Source organism: Meriones unguiculatus, chromosome 19, assembly GCF_030254825.1.
Source record: "Meriones unguiculatus strain TT.TT164.6M chromosome 19, Bangor_MerUng_6.1, whole genome shotgun sequence".
In the NCBI taxonomy this organism is placed as follows: Eukaryota; Metazoa; Chordata; class Mammalia; order Rodentia; family Muridae; genus Meriones; species Meriones unguiculatus.
Window position 1 is genome coordinate 5,096,910 of NC_083366.1, and position 23,847 is coordinate 5,120,756.

At 39.6% G+C, this 23,847-nt stretch overlaps 2 protein-coding genes and 1 long non-coding RNA gene across 6 annotated transcripts in view; 1 reads left to right on the top strand and 2 right to left on the bottom strand.

Annotated features, from left to right (window-relative positions):
• Positions 1-12,679: 12,679 nt before the first annotated feature.
• On the bottom strand, positions 12,680-20,252 carry Thnsl1 (threonine synthase like 1). 4 transcript variants are annotated; one of them, XM_060372453.1, is made up of 4 exons: positions 20,121-20,252; positions 19,059-19,487; positions 16,445-16,559; positions 12,680-15,036 (listed from the first exon to the last, which is right to left on the bottom strand). In XM_060372453.1, the coding sequence occupies exon 4, from the start codon at positions 14,979-14,981 to the stop codon at positions 12,738-12,740; it is 2,244 nt and encodes a 747-aa protein (XP_060228436.1). In that variant the 5' UTR covers positions 14,982-15,036; positions 16,445-16,559; positions 19,059-19,487; positions 20,121-20,252; the 3' UTR covers positions 12,680-12,737. The 4 variants fall into 4 exon arrangements, with proteins under 4 accessions (XP_060228436.1, XP_060228437.1, XP_021516063.1 ...); XM_060372454.1 differs by lacking the exon at positions 19,059-19,487 and adding an exon at positions 17,051-17,148 and having other exon boundaries at positions 20,121-20,206; XM_021660388.2 differs by lacking the exon at positions 19,059-19,487 and having other exon boundaries at positions 20,121-20,251.
• A 185-nt stretch (positions 20,253-20,437) lies between these two features.
• The window catches only part of Enkur (enkurin, TRPC channel interacting protein), a 31,278-nt gene continuing 27,868 nt past the window's right edge, over positions 20,438-23,847 (top strand). Inside the window, exon 1 of the mRNA XM_021660391.2 lies at positions 20,438-20,882. Coding sequence (XP_021516066.1) covers positions 20,806-20,882 — 77 coding nt within the window. The 5' untranslated portion in view covers positions 20,438-20,805. The remainder of the gene's footprint in view (positions 20,883-23,847) is intronic.
• The window catches only part of LOC132649200 (uncharacterized), a 57,444-nt gene continuing 55,859 nt past the window's right edge, over positions 22,263-23,847 (bottom strand). The window contains exon 4 of the long non-coding RNA XR_009587648.1: positions 22,263-22,709. This is a non-coding gene — a long non-coding RNA (uncharacterized LOC132649200). The remainder of the gene's footprint in view (positions 22,710-23,847) is intronic.

Below are 23,847 nucleotides of genomic sequence, written 5' to 3' on the forward strand. Positions count from 1 at the left end.
TTGTCCTCCTCTGTGGCCTGACAAGGCTGTTTCCCCCCTCAGGGGGCACAGATTTTAACACTTCATCCAGATGTCAAGGGTTGGATTGTATAAAAATCCCTTTGTTATTTTTGACACATTATATCACTTTATAACATTCTCTGTGACTCCAGGAAATTGACCCTGGGTCTCACTGTCTCCTTTGCACAGCCCATGCCTGCTGGAGCCTATCATTACTATCACATGCTTTTTCTGATGGCCTGGTTTCCCTTGCTGGTCTCTCGAAGATACTTTTCACTCTATTCCACACCTTAGCTGATAGAATTGTTCACTAGCTTATTTCTTTCCAGTTCATTTTTGTCATTTGGTTTTGACCTACGGTTCCAGTTTTCCAAGTCCAGTCCCACTGTTATCTCCTGAAACTGTGTACTTTGTCAAGTTTTCCCCAGTACCTAACACAGTGCTGAATTCCTTGCTGGTGACTGTTAACAACCTGCAAGACTCCCCCAGAGAACAAACAGCTCAGCTGCAGTGCTTGGAGTTCCAGATTTATATGCAAAGTGCTATTCTAATGATTTACAACAAATCTTTCCAACAACCTTTTGACTTTATTACCCTCATTTTATAGATGAGACATAAAGACATTTCATAATTTAACCTTAGTGTATTTGTTACTTTTCTTATTGCTGTAACCAAATACCAAAGGAAAGTTGAACCAGGATTTACTTCACCTTTTTAGAGGTTTCTATACACCACCGTGGGGAAGGGTGTGCCAGTGCAGGGTGGGTTACACCATGCCACTTGAGGAAACAGAGGAAGAGGGATGCTGGCTCTCTGCTTTTCCCTTTCATTCTGTCCTGGGCCCAATCCATGGGATGGTGCCTCCTATGATCCAGTGACCCTGTTCTTCCTCAATCCTCCACACAAAGCCAGAACTTGGCCAATCTCCTAAGGGGTTCTAAGCCTCTTCAAGTTAACAGTGCAGGTGTGCAGCGATTAGGGTTGGATCCCTACTGCGTACATTAGGTGGCTCACAACTGCCTATACCCACTGCAAGGAATTAGCAACCCTCTCCTGGCCTCACAGGCACACACATAAACAAACAAAGAAAAAACTAAAACAGAGAAAAAAATGTAGTTTGACCTTTACTCAAAATCATGGATGGTGCACGCCTTTAGCACCGGAGAGGCAGAGACAAGTGGATCTCTGAGTTCAAGGCCAGCTTGGCCTACATAGTGAGTTCCAGGACAGCCAGGGCTACATAGTAAGACACTGTTTTAAAAAACAAAACAGCAACAATAAAAAGTGACTGAGTAAAGCCATATAAAAATTCCTTTACTGCTAGAGACCAAAATATAAATGTGGATTGGGAAGAACTCCTTGTGTCTCCCTGATCACCAGGCAGCCATGAAATCCTAGTCTGATCTCTTATGACTGCTTAAAGTGTCATAAAGGCTGAGAACAGCTGAGACCTTGGCTCACAAATGGAATCTAATGTGACTGGGCTATTGGTTTGGGCCACTGCCTCTGTAGGGATCTGCTTCTCATTAGTTATATCTGCTTGGTGTCAAGACCCTGACTAGAGTTTAAGCTTGTTTCTCTGCGTGTTCTTCCTCATGTGCACCAAGGCCCACTGGCGTTGTGCCTGTCCTTCTCATGGAATGCTCAGAACTCACTCCCCTTCCCTTTAAGCTCTGTGCCCTTTTTATGTTAGTAAACATGTGAGCCTTGACATGATGTGGCATCCGCAGGAAGGATGAAGATGGGCTGGAGCAGTCTTCCGGCTCCTCTAAACCTCAGCCATTTTTATTTCTGTGCTTATTAAAAGTTCTCAGAGTGCTCTCTCAATTCTTCTCCTCCTTTTCTTGTTAATGCAGTTTGACTCACACCTGTGGTTTCATGGGAGAGCCAGATGTTGCTATGGGACTTCCCTAATTGTTCCCACAGAAGATCTGCAGGGGAACTGTGCCAATGCCATTTGTGCTAACAGTGTTATAGATTTATTTATTTATTTATTTATTTATTTATTTATTTATTTATTGTGGTGTGGCGTCTGGGTGTGGGGGATGAATACTTCAGAAATAATATGTAAGGCAATCCAGAGATAAAAGGCAGAAACTATAGCAAATACTGTGGCCAGAAGAGTATTCTGTGGGATGTGAAACAATTAAACAAGGCCTAACCCACTCCATTATGCATGCTGTCCTTTGTCCTATACATACTTGTTATGGAGGCTGCAGAGACCATCTTAAATATTTATTTCCATTGCTATTTTAAGGCACCCAACAACCAACAACAATAACAAAAAATCTACCATGCTAGGGAAAAAAAAGAAAGTGGTCTATAAAACTGATGGAAACTGGGGCTAGAGAGATGGCTCAGCCATTAGGAGCACTTATTGCTCTTACAGAGGACCTAGGGTCAATTCCCAGCACCTTCATGGTAGCTCACAACTGTCTGTAACTCAGTTCCAGGGGTTCCAACACTACCTTTTGACCTCCATAGGCATGCCTATGGTACACAGACATATCTATGTGGAAAATACTAATATACATAAATAAATCCCAAAGATTTTTTTTTTTTTTTAGAGATTGCTGGAAAGTTCAAAATCTTTCTTCCCTTTTATAACCAGAAAGTTCTAGAAAATACAAGTCTATCACTGAATTAAGGGACTTATTACCAGGACCCGTGCTTTTCTTTTTTCTTTTCCTCCATTTATTTATTAAATCACTTTGCATCCCTATCCCACCCCCTTTCTTTTCTTCTCACTGTTGGTGCCTCATCTAATGGCAGAGGAATTGGCAGGGGGAAGGAGGGGGGAGAGTTAGGTGGAGATGTCTCGTTGATTGCCAATACTTCTTTGAAAGGACAAAAGAAAAAATACGGTTAGAGAGCTGTTATGCCAACTACCCTGCTTGTTACTGCTGCACAAAGGTTTGACAAGGAAAAGGTCTTTGGTACAGGAGTTTATCAATTTAATTACAAGTATTTTCTCCACCCATGATTCATTTGAATAATCAAATATGAGTGACCAGACAGAATGAGAGACTAGCATTTCCTACTAGTTGCCTAGGATTTAACCCTACTGCTAACATATAACAATACTCTTGTCAAAAGAACTGGAAATAAAAACAATTAGCATCCATAAATAAACCCTCAAAGTTTGTGTTCATATCAGATTAAATTAATAAAAGGAAAAACTAGGTTTCATGTTTCCTAAAGTGGAAGAATTTGTATAGATGGTACTAAAACTGCCAATAGTTCCACAGCCAATTACTTTTGAGTTTTTTGGAAAACAAAACAAAACACCTTCTTTTAGTTTGTTGAAAAACACAGCAAGAGTCTACTGTTTTGGCCTACAACTCATTGGCTTGCAGGTGGCAAATACTCAGTTTTTTTTTTTTTAATCCAAATACAACAGCCTCTACTAACTATCTTAGACTTCCAAAGATGGGAACTAACAGACAAGAATTAAAATTTGAATGCAGCAACATTTTAACAGAATCCTTAGAGCATTTAGGTGTATTTGTCAATGTACTTGTACTTTTGTGGTAATGTACTATATTTTACAAACTATTTGAACTGCTCTAGTTATGTAAGAGAATTTTTTCAAAACTATTTGTATTATGTTTAAGCACTAAAATATTAAAAACATTTCTATTACACTTATTTATTCATTTGCGTATTTCTGTGTGCGCTCCCACACTCACATACATGTAGAGGTCAGAGGACAGCTTGCAGGAGTCAGTTCTTGCCCTTCCACCAGGTGATCCCTGCCAACCAAACTTGGAACAAAACTCTTTTCAACAAGCACTTTACCTTTGCAGCTACCTTACCATCTCTAAAATAGATTTTTTTTTAACATACATATAAGCTTCTCCTCTTTACTTCCCATAAAATGGCAAAGAACAGAAATCTTACTGGAATTAAACCCCAGAACAAAACAAGTTGCACAGTAACACAAAACATGCATAAATAATGGCATTTTCATAATTGACAGAAAAGCCAGAAATAGTGGTACATGCTTTGATTCCTGCAAGCAGAAGCTAGAGACAGTTAGATCTCTTTAAATTCGAGGCCAGCCTAGTCCACAGAGAACTTCAGGCTACCTAAGGTGACATAATAAGCTCCTGTCTCAAAAAATAATAATTTTTACTACATTTCAGTAATTTCAAGGAATCCAAAGTACAAGAAAAATAACAATTTCCAGCAACTTGATGGAACTGAAAGACTAGAAAAAGAAATGCCACCAGTTCTTACATGCGCATCCTAGTTTTCCACATTTGGGTTTGTGTGTCTAACTTAAAATAACCTGAAAGCTGGAAAACTAGAAAGGGCCATTTGGTGAGGGAAAAATGAGTTTATGGAAGAGGAGAGACGAGGGAGGCTATAGGTCCAGGGGAGAAGCCACTATTATAATTTTGGTGAAGGGACATAGCATCAAAATGCCTTTAAATATCTACTCTTAAATTCATTGATTAGAACTGCTCTCATTTCTCATCAGTTTATTTTTTGCAGTGGATGACAGGCAGTTAAAACAGAGATTAGCAATTTGTCAAATGCAGAGAATAAGTGACTGTAGAGTGCTCAGCCATAAATGGACATCCATATCATAGCCCACCCCAAGGCTCAGAAAACATCACAGATGAGGAAGTGGCAAGACTGTAAGAGCCAGAAGACTTGTAGGACTGTAAGGGCAGGAAGGACTGCTGCAAAACTGTCTTCTGGATCAGACAGGACTAGTTAACATTCCAGCATGGATGGGGTGAGAGGGATGAAGTCTCTCTTCAGGACTGTGAATCTATGGTAGGCTGTGCACACTCCATCAGATGGCTGCATACCCGTATGCATTTGCTCAGCACTAATTACACTCAAAGAGAGCAACAGTTAGATACACAATGCAAGTGCTGAGAAAAAAAAAAAAAGAAAAAAACAGGAAAAAGCTATGTTCCACACAAGGAAAACAAGCCTGGATGAACATTGTTCCACACCAAAGTCATGGGAGCCTCAAGACTGAGATAGCATGCACATTTTACAAGTCCACTCTTTAAGAATTCTACTTCAACAAATGTCATGAATAAATGACCAAAAATGATGTGAGTAGATTAGTAGAGGGGAAACTAAATATATTGAGGTGTACCTACAGAAACTACTCTGGAACCATTTGAAATCATGGACATAATCATAGACAGAGATTTGTACAATTTTGTTCATTTGCCTGTGTATATGTGTGTTTATGTGTGGGGGCAGGTATACATATGTGAAGGGCAGGTCAGTCTCAGGTTTCTTTCTTCAGATGCAGTCTGCCTTGGATTGTTTGGTAGGGCTCACCAAGTACTCTAGGCTGGCAGTCCAGCAAGAACTGGGGATTCACCTGTCTCTGCCTCCAGTACTGGGATATAAGCATGCACCACTGTGTCTGACAGAACACAGGTTCTGGATGTAAACTCAGGTCCCCACCTTGCATAGCAAAGGCTTTGCCAATGGAGCCCATCTTGTGCAGTTAAAGGGAGGTTATTAAACAGCAAACTCATGCATATTCTGGACATACGCACAGCAAGTTTTTACCAAGGACAGATAGAATCTCAATTTTGTTTAAGAAAGAAAGGCCAGACTTTTGATGTGAACTGATGGACTAAGATCAGAAAGGAGAGGAGAAGCTCCCCTATCAGTGGACTTGGGGAGTGGCATGCATGCAGAGGGAGGAGGGAGGGTGGGATTGGGAGGGGAGGAGGAAGGGGCTTATGGGGGGATGCAGAATGAATAAAGTGTAATTGATGAAAAATTTTAAAAAAAAGGGAAAAAATAATTTAAGAACCTTAAATGACTTTCAAAGTGGAGGAAAACATGGAGTCAGTCAATTTACATGGAGCACGTCTCGCCCCTGGGGGCAATGGTCTCCTGAACCTACTTAGACCTCGGACACCACCACTGCTAGTTCTAGAACTGATGCAGGATGTTCCAACGAGGGGGTTAAGGCTTCTCATAATATTTCCTATAAGCCCACACCTGTTTGTTTATATCCCCCATTTTTATTCATTATTAGCCAGATAGAGCCAAGTAATTGTGGTAATGACACTTGCTTTTTTGCCCAATGCTGGAACACTAGTAAATTTACTAGCTGGTTACTCGCATGCCTCGCTGGGTGCCTGTGCCTGTTGATGCCCCTCACGCTATGACTCTCTTCAGACAGAAAAGGGATCTTGGAATTACAGCCACCATTGTTACTGCCATCTCATTGGCGGCTGTTGGAGCTACCACCAGGGCATTAGCCAGGAGTCATACTGTACAGACTGCTCAGACCCTGAATAACCTTTTAGCCAATGTAGCTCATGCCTTAGATGTACAAAAAGGAATTAATGCTCAACTAAAAGGAGGCTTGATGGTGTTCAATTAGAGGATTGACCTCGTGCAGGAATTGATACCCTATGGCAAATCGCTCAACTTGGCTGTCAATGAAAATATGCTGGACTTTGAGTCACTAGCATATAACGTGAGAATTTTTCCTGTGCTGCAAATCTGTCTAAACAATTGTCGAGCTATATTTTAGGTAATTGGACTGGAGAATTCGATACTACGATGGAGCAGCTGAGAGTGGCCATTGTCACGGTAAATTCTACCAGAATGGACGCAGGACTAGCCACAGGATTATCATCATGGATTGCAGCAGCCATGAATCATCTGAAGGAATGGGCAGGCATGGGAGCGTTAGCAGGCCTTCTGGTGTTGGTCTCCTTGGTTTGCCTGTGGTATATATGCAAGATTAGAGTCTCACAACAGCATAATGCAGCCATGACCATTCAGGCCTTCACAGCCATTGAAGCAGGACAGTCTCCCCAAGCATGGTTGGCTACCATAAAAAGCTAAAATGTTACGCTCAGGATGCAAGGCTAAGCACTGCACTCAGGGTCAGCCGCTTTCGACCCAGAGAAGAGCATGTCTGATTGCATGCGGGTTGATGCCCCAGGTCCCGCCTCTGAGAAAAAGGTATCAGACGGGTCTGATGCTCTTTGGGTGGAGGACACCTAAATGAACATCAGTACAAAGTCCCAATTTATTTCTAGTATTAGAGATCAGACCTCTACTCTTGCCTGATGCGTCTAAAACAAAAAGGGGGAACTGTAGAGAGCTGCGGAATGCTGTGCCTTAAAGATGGAGCTGGTTTCTGCCTTCCACCTTCCTGATGGTGAGTGCTCTCTGTCACGAACAACTCCACATTTGGCTAAGGCTGAGGATCTGGCTTGCTTCCATGTATGTGGACCTATCTGCATTGCCCACGTGGCATGCTGGGGTTGGCTACCCAGAGGCTATTTAAGCTGTGGGCTGGCTTTCCCCAGGGTCAGATGATTGTTCAAGGTTCCTGAATAAACTGCATTGAAAAAAAAAAAAAAAGAAAGAAAGAAAGGCCAGGTGATCAAACACCAGGAGGTGCAGGAATCAGCGTCATCTATACATTACTAGTGATAGAATTCTCAAATCATGAACAAGAAACTATCTTGCTGTTGTAAATGACCATCTCTTGAAATGACCATTTATTATTACTGTGGTAAACTGTGTAAGAGAGCCCGAATGGATTACTCCGAATTTATATTCTTTCACCGTGTGACTTTGCTACTCGAGTCATAAGGAAATGCAACTTATTTCTGTATACCCTGAATCTAACTGGACTTGTCACCTCTGTAGGCAGTGCAGTGGAAGTAATGCTCTGAAACATTCTGTGTCTTCCAGGGATATGTTATGGTTGTAGAGCCTTTTAGATTCTACTTCTGCTTTTGGAATATGACAACTACAGAAAAGTGATCCTCCCTGAAAAGAAGCCAGGTGAAGAGATCTGGGAGGACAGAATAGCGTATGAAGAAAGGACAAAGGCAGAGAAGAAAGGCTGTGTGCTTTGACCCAGGCTCTGACCTTCTAATTGATCTTTGATCTGTATTTTAGTTCCTCTACCTCATCCCAGTTGCCAACATCTCTCTAAAAGAAAAAAGTTTCCAGGGACAATGGCTCAGTGGTTAAGAGTACTTGTTCTTGCAGAAGGCCCAGGTTTGATTCTCAGTTCCCACATGGTAGCTCACAACTGTCCATAACTCCTGCTCCTAAAATAATCTTTTAAAAAAGGACTATGGTATTCCACTTAAACTTTCAGCAGCAGCTGATGGAAACAGATGCAGAGACCCGCAGCCAAACAATAGCTAAAGCTCAGAGTCTTTTTTTTTTCACCATATAAACAAACCGTTTTATTTACGTAAAAATAAAACACATTATTATCTCATTAGATGCCGAAAGGCCTTTGACACAACCCAACACCCCTTCATGTTTAAAGTCTTGGGAATACCAGAGATACAAGCCACATACCTAAACACAAGAAAGGCAACATATAGCATGTCAATAGCCAACATCAAGTTAAATGGAGAGAAACTGAAAGCATTTTTGCTAAAATCAGGGACAAGGCTGCCCACTTTCACCATATCTCTTCAATCTAGTGCTTGAAGTTCTAGCTAGAAGCTCAGAGTCTTATGAAAGAGTAGGGGAAAGGATTGAGGGAGTCAGGGGTGAAAGACACCACAAGAAGACCTATGGAGTCAACTAACCTGGCCCCATGGTGTCTCAAGAAGACTGAACCACCAACCAAAGAGCATGAATGGGCTGGACCTAGGTCCCCTACACATATGTAGCAGATGTACAGCTTGTTCTTTATGTGGGTCCCCTAACAATTAGAGTGGGGTCTAATTGTTGCCTGCCTTTGGATCCCTTTCACATAGCTGGGCTGCCTTGTCTGGCCTCAGTGGGAGAGAATGTGCCTAGTCTGCTGTGACTTGATATACTAGGGTGGGCTGGTACCACAGGGGGGCCTCCCCTACTCTGATAAGGGAATAGGTGTAAGGGTGAGACTGGGAGGAAAGAAGGGAGAGGGGCTGCGATCAGGCTATAAAGTGAATTTAAGAAATCTGTACAAATCTAATGGAGAAAAAAAAAGAATAGAGTATTCAACTTAAACTCCTTCAGTCACATCACAGCTTTTAGAAATGTTTGAAGTCATGGATCTTGCCTTTCTGGCTTCATCTCGAGACCTTTGTTTCAGATCATCTGAACACTACATTCCATACTCTGTCCTAAAGTCCTTCTAGCCTTTTTGCCTATTTAACTTTCACTTAAATTTTAAGCTTAGGATTCCAAGTATGTCATCATGTCCCCTAGAACATGTTTTAAACTTTTTTTGTGTATTTGCCTATGGACAGTACACATATCTGGTGTGTGCATTATCCAGGGGAGAGCCGGGGGTACAGATGGTAGTAAGCTGCCATTTGGGTGTTGGGAATCAAATCTGGGTCCTTCACAAGAGCAGCCTTCACTTGACAGCTGAATCATCTCCAGATTCAGATTCACAAATTAAAGACACCTAACAACCAAAAGCTGCCTTCTACAGGAAGTAGTCCCTATTTTTTTTATTTTATTTTTTTTACTTTTATCCAAATATTGCCTGATGTCCTTTTTGATGGTTCTTTTCTATGACGTTCGCTATTTTTGTTTTGCCTTCTTTAAATGAGAAATTTGTTTGGTTTAAAAAAAAAATCTGTTCTTTAAAGTAAAAATATAAAAAAGAGAAAGCTAATGATTTTAATGGCTAGAATGCAGATGGGGCCCAAACAAATGATTATTATTATTTTTTTTTTACAAATGATTATTTTATATGTAGATTTTATTCATGTTACTGGATGGAGAAAAAAAACAGTATTATGTTTCATAGGTATAATGCTGACATAAAAAGCTGTTTTTTTTTTTATGGTGACTTATAAAGTCTGACTTATACAATGAAAGTGTGTCAGTGGATTTGGGGCAACCCTACACCATCCATGATTTTTCTAAGCAAGTAACTAATAAACTCTAAAACATCATACAGTACAGTTTTAACTATTTTGATTGAATTCTTTTATAATTTCTAAAACATACAATTAAAAATCTGATTTGCCTTTCAAGTCTTATAAATTTACCAGTTATAAAATAATTTCACATACACATTCTCATTGTAATGTCAAGATATGACACATTATTAGAATTTTACAAAAACATATATTCATGGATACAAGAACAGAGAAAGAAAATTAGTAAAATATAATGCTCACAAATTGGTAAGTATCCTGTGATATTTACATAATGACAATACTTTATAATAAGTCAATAAGCCATTGCTTAATCTGGCTATGACTTCAAAGTATACAAGCAAAATAGATGATGCAATATAATTTCATTTAACAAAATTGAAGATCAAAATTAAACAAAGCAAAACTGTATTAAAGAAAAAAAAAGAGCTGACTTCAGACATGGAATTCAGGGCAGCCACTTCTTGGGGGAGGGGTAAATGCTCAGCACTGCCACAGGCGAAAATGTCTGATGCTCTTCCCTGCGGAGGCTTGTCCCTCAGGATTCCGTACCTACTTACCCAACACTATACAGGGGAGGTGAGAAAGGGGACTCACAGGCTTTGCAGCACTTCACCTTGGTTAGAGCATGGAGGAGCCAGATGGGGTAGAAGTGTGGCTGCTTGCAGGGGTTTTGCTAGGAACGCTGAACTATGAAGAGTACCTAACTGCCACAGGAAGACAGATTCCCTTGGAGAAGTTGAAAGAACACAAGAGGAATAGAACAAGATATCATCAGAATGAAACATATTATCACAGCTGAAGGAAACTGAACACAAGGCTCCTGGACACTAATCCTTGAAAGAACTGCCACTTAGATCACACAAGAGAGTGAGCACCTCTACCCTTTCCAAGAGGAAATGGAAGCCGGGCATAGTGGCACACACCTTTAGTCCAAGCACTCAGGAAGCAGAGGCAAGTGGATCTCTATGAGTTTGTAGGCAGTCTGGTCTACAGACAGCCAGGTTGACAGAGTGAGATCCTGTCTCAAAACAAACACACAAGAAAACAGGAACTGAGAGATGATGGGGAACCAAAGGCCACAAGAAGACAGGAGATAACCACTTAGACACTGATAGAACAAACTGACGATGACAAGCAAAGCAGGCAGACACAGCTTTTTCTCTCTACGGCTTGACTTCCAAAAACTGTCCCTCAGGACTTACATACACTATGGAACTCTGATTACTTTACAGTAGTATTTTCCTTTTGTTAGCTCATTTATATATTTAGAGACAGTCTCACTATATAGCACAGGCCAGTCTCAAGGTCACAATCCTCCTGCCTCAGCTTCTCAGAGCTGGGACCAGAAGTGGGTGCCAACACACCTTATTCCTTTCTCTGTTAAATTCTACCCTACCTAGCGGTATCACTTGCTTCTCATTTTTTCACACATGAATTTACAGTGATTATTTTGTCTTGTGCATCACTTAGATTTCATGAGTTCTTCCGTTAGTTGTTGAGTTTGAAAATCAAGACTCAGCATCATCCCATTATCTTTTAAAATGCATTATCATGAACACACACAGTAACATCAGAGTAATTTTCTAAGCATATCTACTGAAGCAAATATTCTGAAATGATAGAATGTATTCACAAAGCTTTGAGCCTCCATTATCATAAACTGCTTCAGGTTTTTTGTTGGTAGTGGTGTTTTTAAATTTTTTAAATAGGATCTTAGGCTGACCTCAAACTCTAGCTAAACATGTCCCAGGGTTTTGTGCATGCCAGGTAAGCAAGTTACCATGGAAATTCCCAGCCTCCATTATAGGCTTTAGAACTAGATTTTAGAAGCTAAGCCAGGGATCTGATGAACATGTAATTAGCTTAATTTAAGACTTGCAAAAAAATTGTTTCTTGCCCATTAAAATTATTAATTTTTTCATCATTTTCATTTTTAATATTTCTTTAGAAGCAGAATGTCATCAGCAAAGGCAAATTCTGGGAGGATGCCACCTTGTGGTGGAGAGTAGCCCACGCCACTTCAGTCAGTCACTCTAATCTAGCAAGTAAATACTCAGAAAATACACAGACACAAATTATAGTTAAAATCACTGTAAAATGACAGTAATGGAAATGAAGCATTTGCATTAATTTGTGTGGGTTTAGGTTCCTCAAAATGTTCATTAAAGGTGAGACAAATAGGAAGTGACTTCAATACAGAAGAGCTGCTGTTTGCAACTGTAATTTTATTAAAGAATCTTGGATCACCTTCCTCTTGAAGTAGGTGACTTTATTTCTGTGTCCAATACTCCACAGCTCTGTCAATTGCTATATCCTAAATTCAAATGTTGGCCTGATGTTCAAACTTCACCATCCCAACTATAGACATGCTAAGAGCAGTGCATGCTTCACCAACTCTCTAACTGGATAGTGTGAAGTACATGTCAGCAACTATTGCCCAAAACAGAATCTGAAGAGGGTTAAAGACCATGACTCTAACCTTAATGAGATTACTACTTCCTTTGTGTCAGTTAACTATCTCAAGCAGGAAATTAATTGTTCAATAAACAGTAAATGGCTAGAGATGCACTACTTAACTGCTTAAATATTTTTAAATGCCATCCTATATATACCAGATATTTTGTTCCATTTGGAAATGGTATGTCCAAAGCCCCCATGAGTAGAGAATAAAACATGAGAACACAGGTTCAGGCCCTATGTGGCATCTGTCTCTTCTGGAGGACCTGAGGTGGTGCACTGCATGTTTAACAGGCAGTCCCAGAGATAAGGATGATTTTAAAACAGATGCATACTTAAAACATTTACACAAAACAAAATGCTATTGTAACCCAAACCAATGTTTGATATTTATTATTGCTTCTTACGAAGAAAAATATTCTACTCAGACTTCCTTATGAACCAATTTTGGATCAGTTTTTCTACATGACTCTTCAGGACACTCACATCAGCTGCACAGACCTGGTAATCCATCTTCTCTTGCTGTTTCATTCTCTCTAATAAAGCCTCATGAGGAGGTGGTAATGCATTGTATGAGCCCAGTAAGTAAAGCTGGCTTGATGATGTCTGGTTGAGTTCTTTAATTTTCAGCGCCTGCATGACAGCAGGTGCAAACTTCGAGTAGTGAGCTGTAGATGATATGATCACTGGGCAGGTTTTGTCTTGCATCCTGTCTGCAACCACTTTTGCAACAGCAGTATGTGGATCCAAAATATATCCTGATGTGTTGTAGGTAGTGTTAATGGCTGCTAGGCACTCTTCCTCAGAACACCAGTCAGCAACAAAATCCTGCTGCAGCTTCTCGACTAGTATCTTCTCTATTTGGAAATGAAGCTGACTCTCTAACTGATTAAATAAATTTGCCATTAACTGTCCATCTTTGTTAGCCATCAAGTATAAATGTCGCTCCAGGTTTGAAGATTTGAGAATATCTATTGATGGTGAAAAGGTTTGTGCTAATTTCCTATCCCTTAAATCATAATGTCCAGTTTTTATAAAATCAGTCAAAACATGGTTCTGATTAGAGGCACAGATAAATTTTCGAATAGGGATTCCCATCATCTTGGCATACACTGCCGCTAAAATGTTCCCAAAGTTTCCTGTGGGAATACAGACATCTACTGGGCTTCCAAAAGAAATAAACCCTTGGCTAACAAGCTCAAGATATGCAGAGGCATGATAAACTACCTGGGGAAGCAGTCGAGCCCAATTTATAGAATTAGCTGAACTTAAGATTGTTCCATATTCCACAGTTAGAAAACCAGTAAAGTCAGAATCATTAAATATTTTTTTAATAGCTGTCTGGCAAAAATCAAAATCTGACCTGACAGCTATTGCCCATCCATTTTCTCTCTGACTGCCAACTATCTGTGCTTTCTGAAAATCACTAACTCCATTTTCCGGAAAAAATGTAGCCACAGCTATTCTTTGCTTATCATTTTTATTGAGACGGCTAAACCCATTTAAGACTGCACTCCCCGTGTCTCCTGAAGTAGCTACAAGCAGCATGTAATTGCAACTTGGCGGGATACAGTAGGCAAAAATATGAGGCATAAGCTGTAAAGACAAGTCTTTAAAGGACCCCGTTGGACCATAGAACAATTCCAGGATGAACTGATTGCTGGAAAGGTGCCTGACAGGGGCAATTTTAGAGCAGGCGAAGTTGTCCCCATAAGCAGCTTCAATCATTTCTCCCAGTTTGGCGGCAGGTATGTCTGCAGGGTGAACACACCCTTCCAGAAGTACCTGTGCTCTTTCTACGTAGGTTGCCCCTATGAGGCTTTTCCACTCCCCACAGCTTAGTTTGGGAAACTCCTTCTCAGGAACAAAGAGGCCACCATCAGAAGCCAACCCCTCGATGACAGCTTCACTGAAGTATTTTGGTGGAAGCTTCTTGTCATGGCCTCTCGGACAAACATGTCTTGTTGAAATGAATGTCTCTGAATCCACGTCTTGGTATCTCTTCACTGCGTCAAGCACTTTGTTGGCAACCTGCTCAGCAGAAGCCCCAGTCTCACAAAAGACTCGGGCATCATACCACTTCTTATAGTACAATCTTCTGTGCTTCAGTAAGTCTGTCAGAGATGTTCCAGAGTTCTGGCCAACAATCCTATCAATTTTCATTGACTTCAGACGACTCATTATATCTTTCAGAGGCACATCCAGGTATACAACAATTCCATTTTTCTTCAGATGCCACATGGTAGCATCATGCATGGGATTGGACCCACTGAGGGAAATCACACTTCCAGATGCAGACAAGTTTAACACTGCTTTTCCTTCCTCTTCTAAAAATCGCTCATTACCAACATCCTGTAATTTTTCTGAAGCGCTCATATTCCAGGTTTTTTGAAGGATGTCATCGTCTACATCGATGACACAACAGCCTAGTTTATGGCCCATTATTCTGCCTACTGTTGTTTTCCCAGCACCCGGAGGCCCCATCAGGATAATATTTTTGTCTCCAGCAAATGAGTAGGTTGAGTGCCATGACTTTCCTGATTCTGTGAGTGCGAAGACTCGTGAAAGCAGGAGCTGTGTGCAAGTCTGCACTTTAACTGGTATACTAGAGAAACACTTCTGCGTTACGGGTTTCAGATGTTGACATCTGGTAAAGTTCAGCATTTCTTTTCACTTTCCTGCCCAAGCCAACCTAGAGAACCTAGAGTTGGCTTTAGCCCTTTTCAAGACATAAAATTAAAAAAAAAAAAAAAAAAAAAAAGATATTTGGTCACTTATATTCAACAAACTGTTAAAATCATGATAGGATTAAATATATACATGCACACAATACATAAATGTTCAAATTATTTCAAATTGATGGGACACTTAAAAAGTATTACAATACATACACTGTAAACTATTATAAAACTATTATTTTATAAAACTATTATTATAAAACTCTTATATTAATTACACAAATCAGTGAGCTTCACTGTGCCATATCTATCATGTGTTTAATTTCTGATTACCCTTTCTCCACTCCCTATACTTTCCCTCCCTGTCCCTCCTTTACTATCATGTCTTTTTAGTTGTTTCAGAAAAAACACCCAGTATTTGTTAACAGCGTTTCAAATTTCAAGATAACACTAAAATGAAACTTTTAAAATAAGTGTATGACTCTGAGTATTACAAAGAGCAAATATTAACCACAGAAATATTATTGAGAAAGTGCCATATCACAGTCTTTTCAAAAATGTAGTAAGTCCTATTACTATCTATCTTCCTTGTAGAAAACTGTACAAAATACTGGTTCAGGATTTGTTGGCTTATAAGACAGAGAATATATGCAGTTGCAGTAATTATTACTCAAAAGTCATAAAAGTTGAGCCACAATCTTAAGATTCAATTTATCTTTATGATCATGTTGATAGACTATCATTACTTATTAATTTCTCATAAAATTCACAACAGGAAACTAGAGTAAATGAGCACACTTGCTTATAAAATGCATATGCAATTTTCTAAACTACAAGGCAAAGTGTGCCCTTTTCTATTTGCCTTTAACCTGCAAACTGCTGAGGACCATGTTTATATATTTGAATACTGAATGCATTTAAAAGGCCATAGTGGAATGGTTAATGTGCCAAAAATTACTAAAGATTAATCAATGAGGTCTTCACTTTTGTTCATGTTCCTATAGCATCGTTAGTGATAGGACTTCAATTCTAGACTTAAGAGAAATTGGCAAGAAACTCATGAAGATACTCAATGATGAAAGAAAACTTTTTTTGACATCTGCAGATATACAAATTTCCATATCAATCCAGCCCCTCTCTTTGGAAATGTACTTATTCTTAAAACAGAACATTGCAGATATCAAATATTTTGTTATAATAAAATTCCATTTAATAACTTGCAACACTCCTTAAACTGACTTAAATAACTTTATAGGCATGGAGTCAGGGCTTTTTATATACTCTCTGATAGAACTAATATACAAAAAAAATATCAAAAATTAAGTGGTATATTTAATGACAAAAAATTTTCAATAGTATACTGCTACAGATACTACCTAAACTGTTTTGTAAATTTTATTGTAAAATCTTTAGACCATTTTTTAAAATCTGACTCTGAATTTTACTTACAAGTACTGTAACCTATCAAGAGAAAAACTTCATTTCCTTATTTGGCAATGTATGGAACTATAGATGAAGAGTCAATTGAGTCTGAGGCAGAGTTGATCTTTGCAAAATGTAGGGTCTACAATAAAAAAGAATAGTAAGTTAATCATAACTTCATACAGTATCATAAAATTTCATGCATAAATGTTTCAAAATGTCACCTGAAATTTGTAAATGACAAGAAAAACTATTTTTTCATGTCTCCAAAAATCTATTATTGAACATTAAGATACTGGGCTTTCTTTTCTTGCAACATTTATTATATAAAAAGCAAAGGATTTTGCTAACAGTACTGAAGGTATTTTTACCATCAGGCAATAACAGACAAAATAACCAGGACTGGAGAGATAACTCACAAATTAAAAGCACTTGCTCTTGCAGAGGACCAGAATTTGATTTCTAGCACCCACAGTGCCTCACAACCATCTGTAAACTCCAGTTTCAGGGCATCTGATACCCTCTTCTAACTAATATGGGCACAAACAGGCATAATATATGCAGATATATATAGGAACAAAACACTTATACATACAAAAAAAATAAAATTAAATTTAAAAAAAGACAACATACCTAGGCACAGTGGCACATGCCTGTAATCCTAGTACTCTGGGGAGTCAGAAGCAGGCGGATCTCTGTGAGTTCGAGGCCATTCTGTCTACAAAGTGAGTCTAGGACAACAAGGATACACAGAAACCAAACCAAACCAAAAGACAAAATAATTAAATAGTAGCAACTGCAAATCCTTTATAGTGACATCTGATTTTAATTATTTAACTGTATGTTTGATGATGAGGGGCAGACCAGGGACTAAAAGCTATAAAATAAGTAACTAAACTGTTCTTTCAGATTTTCATATCCATCCAAATCACTATGAAAACCTGTAAGCACCGGCCGCTTACACATAATCTTAGCTATTGAAATAGGTTTGTGATAAATTCAATGTGTATATTATGGTAAGTAGCACAAAAATATTAATCATTGCTAGTCAATGACAAATATCAAACAATCTACAGACTGAACAGAATTATCCAGGGCCAAGACTAAGCATATCATTTATAAATTTTCAGAAAAAAACAGTGGTGCTTACCACAAATTACAAATAGTTTTGTCGTGCAGTCTGATATACTTTCGGGAGGAAACCAATCACTCAGCAACTCACACAATTGTACTGTGGTGCTGTGTGCTAGCACTATTCACTTTTAAGGATACTGTGCAAAACAACATAATTAATCTTCTGTTTACACACATGCACAGGAACTCTTAGGTATATACATGCATGAAAACAACTCACCTCTCTTTCACACACACACACACACACACACACACACACACACACACGGTATTACCTGAGTAGCTGGGTTTTTTCTATTGTTTTCACAGACAATGAATCAACTTTATATTGGTTGCTTAGTATCCATTCCATAAAGAACAGTCAGGGGAAAGACAAACACTACACATATTAACTTTCCTTATATTGTCCAGTCTTCCTTGGGCTACCTTCCCCATGCTTTAATTTTAAATGTAATCTCATTTTTCCTTTCCAAATGATATTGGGAAAGTAAAGTAAAGACAAGATCATTATGGCATTCAAATTATAAGTTCTGCATCAGTATCATTTCACAGTAATGTTCTCATTAGACTAGCAAAAGGCAGGCAAGTTCTGCGACAAGTGACAAACAAAATAGTACCCTTTCTAAAGAAAAATTCTGTTTTAAACTGCATACTAAATTTTGTTTTGTAATATTTAGCTATAAAAATAACTTTGGAGCCTCTCTTCCTAAGTCTTAAACTAATTAAAAGACAAAAGAAGATGGACTAATTCTCCACTGTTGAACATTTACCTGCAAACTGAGTCACCACTGCAGTTGCTCCTCATTCATGTAGTTAGGCTCTACAACACCCCCATTATCCCTGAACTGGTGAGCATTGCCACTATTCCCTCCTCGGTGAAATGCTGGGACAGGTTCCTACAAGCCTTTGGTCACAATACTTACTCCAATGACTCAATGTGTTAACCTCACGCTATATGAATGCTTGTTCAGTGATGTTCCGTACAATGCTTACCAGTTAATATGAACTAAGCCAGCAGCACTCTCAGATCTGAATAAAGTTCTCTGTGAGTCACACTAGTCTCTTCATACTTGGGACTACTACAGAGCACTTGGGTACTCAGTTTAGGAACCAGTTTAAGTGGCCACTGAAACCGTAAGTATGCAAAACATGTGGCACTCAATGGAATATAAAAAGGATATCTGCTACCGAAGGAGGCCCTAAACAAAACAACACACCTTTATGACTGCAGCTGAGAATGTACATGAACCAAACTTCAAAATTTTAACTGCCATGCCCAAGTCCACTGAGGTACTACCAATGTGCGGCCAACTATTGACTTGGGGGATTATGAATAAATGAGCAAATAAAACAATAACATATAAAAACCAATGAATAATGTTGGTTAATGTCATTTCCCTTTATTGAAAGCTACATTCTTACATCTTCGTTCATATGTCAGTTCCTTCTAGTTAGAACATACATGCCTTGTGGTGTCAATGTGGCTCTATCCACTGGCCTAGAATACCTGAATTTCTGGTTCAGTCTCAAGGTCAGGAAGGCATATCTCTTGGCCAACTACCACCAAGTTGATTAATATTGTTGCATTCTATGAATTCACAATTCAAACTTGAGCATGCACAGGAGCAGATTCTGACAAGGAAGGTTTTTCTGTATACTTGTTAAACAAAAAGCAGAGCAACCATTTTTCCATAAGCAAAAGTTGGGTGATCTTTATCCACACATAAATGTACAGAAAATGTTTTTGAAAAAACCAATCCTGGATCTGGAGAGATGGCTCAGCAGTTAACAACAGTTGCAGCTCTTCCAAAAGACCCGGGTTCAATTCTCAGCATTCACATGGCAGTTCACAACTGTCTGTAATTTCAATTCCAGGAGATTTGACACCCTCACATAGACATGTATATGTATTCAGGCAAAACACCAATGCCCTCATCTAAAAAAACAAAACAAAACACCCAACTGCTATGAAATAAGAAAAATCACGCCCTCCCACCAAAACGTTCATTTACCTGAACTGTGGTCTGTCCAGAAAAAAAAAATTAATTTTACCAAATGGAAAAACAAAAATTTTTATTCATCGAATAAAATTCAGCAAGAGCCTCAAATTACTATTTGCACTGAGCGAGGCCTTCCAAGTAGAAACTGAAAGTTTACTAAGCATCCACCAGGCAGTGAGACCCTGGTGGACGCCCGCCAAGTGAACTCGGAGCCACGGATTTTCCCTCCAAAATCACAGTGCCAACATGTGTGACTGGGGTCAAGGCTTCTAAATGAGCGTGCAGTCACGAGTGCATAAGAATGAACGGAAAAGCAAAACGGAGTAAAAGCCCTTCTCGGACAGAAAAGATAAATAAATGTCAAAAAGGGTTAGGTGTTAAAACCTGGGCAAAATAAGAGGCCCACTCCAAAGGCTGGTCCTCCCGGCGCACGCTAGCGCTCGCGCACGCGCCCTGGAGACACAGTGGGGACCGGTGCGACAGGTGGAAGGCGACGTGATGGGACGCGACGGAAGGAGATGCGAGGGAAACAACCCGCGCTGGCTTCCCTTCCTCCTCCGTTAACTCACCAACAAAACCACCCCACGGAAGACCAGGGAGACGAACGGTAAAACGAAGCAGCTTCGGCACCGCCCAGGTAGCCTCAGCCCGAAAGCCCTACCCAGAGCAGCAGCTTCTGCGCCTGCGCCGGTTGCGCACCGCCCACAAGGTGCGCACGTGACCTCTACGCCCCGCCTATTGCCTCGCGGTCGTTCTCCCTCCTCGGCCGCTCGCCCCGCCCCCGTGGGGGCGCGCCCTGCGTGTTGGATACTACTGAGTGACGCCTGCGCATCAGCTTCACTCCCTATTGTAGAAATTTTCTTCAGATGAACCGAGGAAAAGAAAGCAAAAATTTTGGGGCCGGGCGCACTGTTTTCATGTCGTCTTTTCCAGAGATAGAGTAACGTCTTTATCCTTATTTCTCAGGCAGGAGGAGTTACAAAAAGGAATCGGAGAAAACCAGCCTGCCACTGACGCGTTTCCCAGCAACCGTTTCCACAGCAACCACGCGGCCAACAACGCTAGTCAGTCCCAAGAGGAGCAGAATATTTTCTTCCTGAAAAGGGGCTGCCACCACAGGGTCAAGGGAGATTATAAAAGGGAGAGATTTTTAGTTCCTAGATAAGTGAGCAAGAAAAGGAAAAAGGGGTGAAAGAAGGACATTGTGATCGTGAGCCAAAAGTTGTGTAGTTGTTAAGGAATTCTTTGGTGGCCATGGACCCACCCTGCACTTCCGAGAGTATTTATAACCTCATACCCAATGACTTGAAGGAGCCGCCCCAGCCTCCTAGGTATGTGGGTAAGCAAAAGCGATGACTTCAGCCCAGAAAAAGAATTGTGACGCCTTTTAATGACTTGTCGGGATTGCACGTTATAGGACTTTTAAAATTAAAATATTTTGTTTTAATGAAGTAACCTTGGGTGGCATCTTCTTAGGAACAGGTGGACAAATCTATTTAGCGTTTAATAATTCAGAGAAAAGGTGAGCTGGGTCTGTAAGACGGTCATTTTATTGTCAGAGTTCTCCGCTAATGCAGTGTGGTGTACAGTGTGAAATTTCATGTCGCTGAAAAAAGACGAATCAGTTTTATTGGTCCGTTTTAGGAAATTTGATGTTTAATTTTAGGAAGTCAGTGCTGCATTTGACCTCATAGTTTTGTCTTCTGTACTCTTTTGCCTCCGGTAATTGTCTAAATTAAATTCTTATTTGTTTCTAGGCCTCAGTAATTTAACAATGATGGTGAACTAGAGAGGATTTTTTAGGATTTTTTTCAGATCTTATAGATTAATGGAAGGGATATGGTTGGATGGATAAATATTCAAAAACATAAAATTGAGAGAAATTCTTATGTCTTTGTTAGTCCCCTGAAAATCTCCAAAGCTCCAACATAATAAATGTCCCAGATACTCTGTCTTGTAGCTATTTCTTAAATTTTATTGAAATCCAAGGGAAGAAGAGGGCAGTCTCATTCCTCCTAGGAGTTCCTGTTTTCTGCTGTTTACCTTGGTCTCTTGACTTATAAACACCACAGCCACTTTAAAAGAGCCAGCATTCAGATGTACCTGCCTATTGCCGCACCCAGGAAGCTAGGGGGAGAATCTGAGTTCAAGGCGAGCCTGAACTACAAAGACAGACCCAAACAACCAAGAAATAAAAACAACTCTGAGCTAAAAATCAAGATTTACCAGTTATTTTGGAGACGTGGGATCAGTTTTCCTTTGTTTTTTGATTTATAAAATAAGTGAAACAGATATCTCTAAGTTTCTTTCTAAATGTAATGATCAACTTTTCATTATTTGGGGTGGTAACAGCAAAGTGTAACTCTTCCCTTTTAACCTAAGTGAATATGTAGCTTATATCCGAGCAATCGAGATACTGTACTTCCACTGCTTATCAGCTAGTCGAGGTTAGTAAAGAATGTAAATGCTGACACACTTGTGGAGTTTACAGTTTTCACATGATTTATGGGTGAATCAACTTTTGGTTCAAAATTCCTATAAACTACGCAATAGAACTACACGATAAACTTCTACCTTTCTGTAACACACTGAAAGAACCTGCCTTCTATGGAATACTGAATTTGAATGTTACGATATTTTCTTAGTTCAGCATTCTGTTAATTGGTAAAGAGCTTTAATACACCTGGGAACTTAAGGATTTATTTGGCCCCTGTTCTGTGTATAACAGTTAAGTGTTCTTGCACATTAGAGTTACAATGTAAATTCCCTGGTTTTATTCCCTGGTTTATAAATAAGTACAAAAAGGACTGAAGGTGAGAAGGAATAAAAGGGGTGCCCTAGATAACCCTGCTGTGGGAAGTCGGTTTCCCTGAGAGGGTTTTGACAAGATGCCACACATGTGAACTACTGATTTGATTTTTTTAAAGCATGATAAAACATTTCACCATTGTTCTTCACTGCACTACTACTTTGTTGCCGTTAGTATTCTCACTAATATACTTAACCACAAGAAAATATTTAAATGCACAGGTTCTGTTTGCATCACTGAAGTATAATCTCGTTTCTTGGGGAGCTTGCCTTAGCTTTGAAGCATTGCAGAGGATGGCTCGCTGGCTGCCTTGTGTTGTCCCACACCTCAGAGTTAACAGTCTTCTTACCTAGAATTAGAAACAAAGTGTTGATTCAGCACAGAGTGATATATTGTTTAAAACCCTAATGAAAGTTTCAAATAAATGAATGAGATATTTCAAAAATCAGTTTTCATCTTCTGCCATATAAATGAAGAGGACATAATATGCAAATAGGGCTCTGACCACACGGAAACTGCAGCTGCCAAATTCATCTGAGTCACTGTCTCTCAGCCAAATTTCTGTATATAACATGCAGTGAAAACTGTTAGCTGCCTCACTGGTATTCTACATACAAACCACTGGGGAAAGAGTATGCCAATGAAATTTGGTGCCAAAGATGCACCAAACTTAAAATTAGATGCCAAAGAAATTTGTAGATAAGTGAACCTGTTCAGAACATTATTCAATTACAGAACAAGGTTTACCATCCTATGCAAACAACTCTGTATTGCATTGTGATATGAGAAGTCATTTTAAAATGCTAGGAACTTGGGTCAGCCTGTTATATTTACCAGAATTCAGAATTTTAGGGTATAAGACTGCATTTTTATTTTACCCAGGACTTAGGAAAACAAAGTGTTAAGCTGATTTAGTTAAAAAGTTAGCTCAATATAGGTGACTACTAGTAAGAAGAAACAGATAGAATGGCATGTGGTGCTGCCCACAGAACCGTGTCTGACTCGGTAGTACTCTGACGTTCCAGACAGTGCACCATGGTTTTCACAGTCACTATCCATCCCCATGGGAACTCTACAGATGATTCGTATTGTTTTAATTTTATAGAAGAGAAAACTCAGGTCCAAAAAGTTGAGGCAGGTAAGACGTACAAGAGCTGAAAATAAAACAAGGCTGACAAGGCCCCAAACTGTATCAGCTTGCAACTGCTCAAATGAAAAGAAATGGGAGGAGCGCCTTCGCTTCAGTGGAGTGTTCACCTTTGGCTCCTGATAAGTCACTATGCATCAGATACTGTTTAGTATTCATACACTGTTTTCTTTTTTGTGCAGTAAGATATGTTATGAGGAGACTACCAGAGAGAAAGAAAAGGATGACAGAAAAGTAAGATGTCATTACAAATGAACATGTAATGTGTGCTTGGGATTCTCGAATCTGTCTGTTTCAGATTTGAATTAGAGCTATAAAGGAGTCAGTGCTCCACAAAGGA